The sequence below is a fragment of the Dendrobium catenatum genome, unplaced genomic scaffold (assembly GCF_001605985.2).
Source record: "Dendrobium catenatum unplaced genomic scaffold, ASM160598v2 fragScaff_scaffold_1560, whole genome shotgun sequence".
Lineage (NCBI taxonomy): Eukaryota > Viridiplantae > Streptophyta > Magnoliopsida > Asparagales > Orchidaceae > Dendrobium > Dendrobium catenatum.
In genome coordinates, this window is record NW_021320022.1 from 52767 (window position 1) to 56561 (window position 3795).

Below are 3795 nucleotides of genomic sequence, written 5' to 3' on the forward strand. Positions count from 1 at the left end.
TTCTGTTCAGACGTCGAAAGCCGTCCGGAGACCAATCAGAACGGGCCACGTACCACGGCCCGGTACTGCTCGGTACCACTCGATACTGCTGGCGTGGGGTGCATTCTGAATGGTCTTCGGATGACATTTTACGTCTGGCCTCCGCACAGAATAATTTCTTCATATTTAGGGCAATTTTCATCTTCAATGCTAAGAAAGCCACTATAATCTTCTCATCCAAAAGAATTAGCAATAAAGGGGCAACAATAATCAGAAGGTAGAAATCACTAATTGTTAGCTCATTAGTGGAATAAGAGCTAGGGATGTCTCACCATTGAAGTGATTTGAAAATGCTGAATTGCTTCCAAATAAATCTCCTCCTAATTTCACACCATATCACCCATGGCAAATAATTCTTTAATAAAATTATAGTTCTTTTGTTTTTAATTTTTTGGAACACAAAGTTGATATCATCACCCGCTTAGAAAGCCAAGAACATTTAGCCCATTGCTTTAATCATTTATTCTAAAAAACAATTGCATTAATTAAGGACATTTGTGCACAGAGGGCTCTTAGAATAGAGAGATTATTCTGTGTAGTGTCCGAACGCATCCGGAGGTCAATTCAGACGTGTCATGTCATTCAATGCACTGTGCATTGGGTGACATGACATGTCCGAATTGATCTCCAGACACGTCCGAACACCGCACGTAATAATTTTTTTCTTAGAAGAAGCTTCGAATGAGGGTTCTTTTTCTTATACTGAATACTCTAATTGCCCATCTTTGATAATAGAAATAATAAAAAGAGGGACATCCAAGAGAAGTGTATTTCAAGTAATGACAATAAATATACATAAATTAAGGGCAATATAATTCTATGGCTGAAAGATTTTTCCTAAATTTTCTCAGGAAAATATTTATGTTAATGAATAGATCCAATAAAAAATTATATCATTAGCATCCATAAATTTACTCAACAAAATTTCCAAGAAAAAGATATGAAAGGCTCTTATAACAAGAATAACTGAAGTACTGCCAAGTGATTAAATTAGTTAACATAACTAATTGGTAATTAATTGATGATTATGAGGTTAAGCTATTTCGTTCGTCAAGTCATCCTCTTGAATCTTGAAAATCGATGTGTGGTCATCGGACTGTCCGGAAATGAATCATGATGCGAACGTCATCCAATACACAGTGATACATAACTGCAGTATATAACAAAATGATGATGTGATAAGTCGGGTGACTGCACAAAATAATTTCTCCTTGAAATTTGATTGCAAATGAAGAATTCGCACACGAATAAAGAGTTTTTCTGTGAAAAAAAGGGATTTGGGAGCAACAGAGCCACAAAACCTTCAACTGCTGAGAGCTTTATGGCTGAAAGCTTAGAACAATTTAATAATACAACTATGTAGTTTTGAATTTGTAAGAAATAAACAGAGAACTAAAGCATTTCCCGCGCGTCGCCTTCTTCTTCTTCTTGTCTACTGTTCTATATAAGCTCTTTCTCCCTTTGTTGCCAGCAAATTCCTCTATTCTCCCGAGAAATTTCATCTCCACTTCTTCCTTACAAAGATAATTGAGATTCTGCTAATCTCATCAAGTTTCTTGCTCACGTCGCCATGGCTTCTTCTCCAAGATCCACCTTTCTTTTGCACATCTCCCTCACCCTTCTCCTCCATTCTCAAACCTTGCCGAAAACGGCCTTCTCACAGAACCTCTTCTTTCACTTCCCTCCTTTCTCCAACAAGAATCTCGTCCTCCTCGGCAGCTCCAGCCTCCGGGACGGTTCGCTCTGCCTGACCAATGGCAGCCTTTCATCTTCAAGCTTCGGTGCGGCCATATTCCTTAATCCTGTCGCCATCATTCCCCTTGTTTCCTTCTCTACCAGCTTCTCCTTCTTGGTAACAAACCCTAACCAAGATCTCACATCTTCCAGTCGCAATGCCATCGCTTTCTTCTTGCTCCCCAACAGCTCCTTACCCGCTCTGTTCCAGTCCCTCGACGCCGTCAAGAACGCCTCTATCTTATTTCTGGAATTCCCCGTCTCAAGATATCTGAAAGCAGCAAGCGTCAATCATATAACGGCGAGAATCAGCATTCACTACAAGGAAGGCGGGATGGCGGTGAGGGTTTCAGCAGGAGAACCCCGCATCACGATTAAAGAAGAAAGCCAGATCTTAATCTCGAAGAATTTCGTCGAACACATCTATGCGGGTTTCTTCTCCTCAAACCAGAACAGTTCCGAGTCCCGTGTAATCCAAAGCTGGAGCCTTTCTTCTTCAATCTTCCATCGCAACAACCCACAAAGCACTTGGCGAATCAAACTTCAATCAACTAAAGCACTCAAGTACTCCCCTAGCAATACTCTCCTCATCCTCATCAGAGCAAGCACCCTTGCAATATCCGCCGCCGTCATCATCGTCGTCTGCTTCAACGTCAAGGAACAGTTCAGCCCAGACGCCCGAAAACGAAGGAGAGAAAGGCAGTTACTCCTAAAAGACTTCCGCAAATTCAAGTACAGCGAGATAGTAACAGGAACGAGGAATTTCAACGAGATAATTGGCTTCGGAGGAACCTCCAAAGTGTACAAAATGAACTTCCCCCTTTCTTCTTCCACCTTCTACGCAGTGAAACGCTTCAACACTGACAAGAAGAGCAGGAAAAGCTACCATAACGAGCTAGAAACAATGAGCCGTGTTCTCCATGAGAACATACTGGAACTCAAAGGTTGGTGCGACATGGACACGGGAGAGAACCTGCTCGTCTTCGACTACATGCCTCAAGGCTCCCTTCACTATGTCCTCCATTCACGAAAAAATCAACTCCTTCCCTGGACTCAGAGATATTCCATAGCAATCAAGCTAGCCACTGCACTGAAGCATCTCCATGAAGAATGCTCTCCTCACATAGTGCACGGTGACATCAAAGGAAGCAACATTCTGTTAGACGATGAGTACCAGCCGAAGTTGGGAGATTTCGGGATCTCGCTAAACGGGGCGCCATATAAAGCTGCTGGAGCGAGCAAGCAGTACTCAGCGCCGGAGTGTAAGCCGAAAAGTGATAATATGTGATGATGCAGTTGTTATGGCTAGAGATGATGTCAACAAGCACTAGCATTAATGTCAACGATATGCATCAACTTTATTGGAAATGACGTGTCTTGATATTCTTAATGATATGTGATGATGAATTTCATAGGCATTAATATTGGTGTCAATGGCTGTAATCGATCTAATTTATGATGATTTGTTTCATTGTTGTACATAATGGTGGGCGATAAAATTGGTGGTCGGGCATCAGCATTTGTATTAATAGAGGCATCGGTCTTAGGCTTTGTTTGGGATGGCTTCCTTACCGCTTCTTAAAGCATCTTTATAATACAAAATTAAAATTTTTGTACTAGAAAGCTGCTTTAAGAAGCGGTAAGACAGCCATCCCAAAAGAGAACTTATTAATAATGATGGATAATAAAGTTGACCGGCACTGACATCATTGCCAACAACATGCATTGAACTTATTCATAATTGCATGCAATGATGTTACTATGTAGAAGGCTATAGTGGTAGAGAGATGATTATTGGGTAGTGGTGGTCAAGCGAATTGGACAACAGTAGATGTTGATCATGATTTTTGGGGTCGATCATTAATTAAATAATGTTCTAAACCACGTTACATCTCTAAGCCCTCTCCTATTTCAAGTCTTTGTGAAGAATGAAGATTTATATAGAGTTTCTTTGGAGTATCATTTTGATAATTTTGGCTAAAATCAACAAACACTCCATTGGATGTTCCATGTTGATTCTTT

At 40.8% G+C, this 3795-nt stretch overlaps 1 protein-coding gene across 1 annotated transcript; it reads left to right on the forward strand.

The window, feature by feature from the left end:
• Nucleotides 1-1609: 1609 nt before the first annotated feature.
• LOC110096308 (probable L-type lectin-domain containing receptor kinase S.7) lies at nt 1610-3061 on the forward strand. Its single transcript, XM_020822187.1, has one exon. It carries the CDS (start codon nt 1610-1612, stop codon nt 3059-3061), a length of 1452 nt encoding a protein of 483 aa, XP_020677846.1.
• The last annotated feature ends 734 nt before the right edge of the window (nt 3062-3795 follow it).

Excerpts from the sequence above, each read along its gene's own strand:
- LOC110096308 (XM_020822187.1), top strand. The coding sequence starts at position 1,610 with ATGGCTTCTTCTCCAAGATCCACCTTTCTTTTGCACATCTCCCTCACC.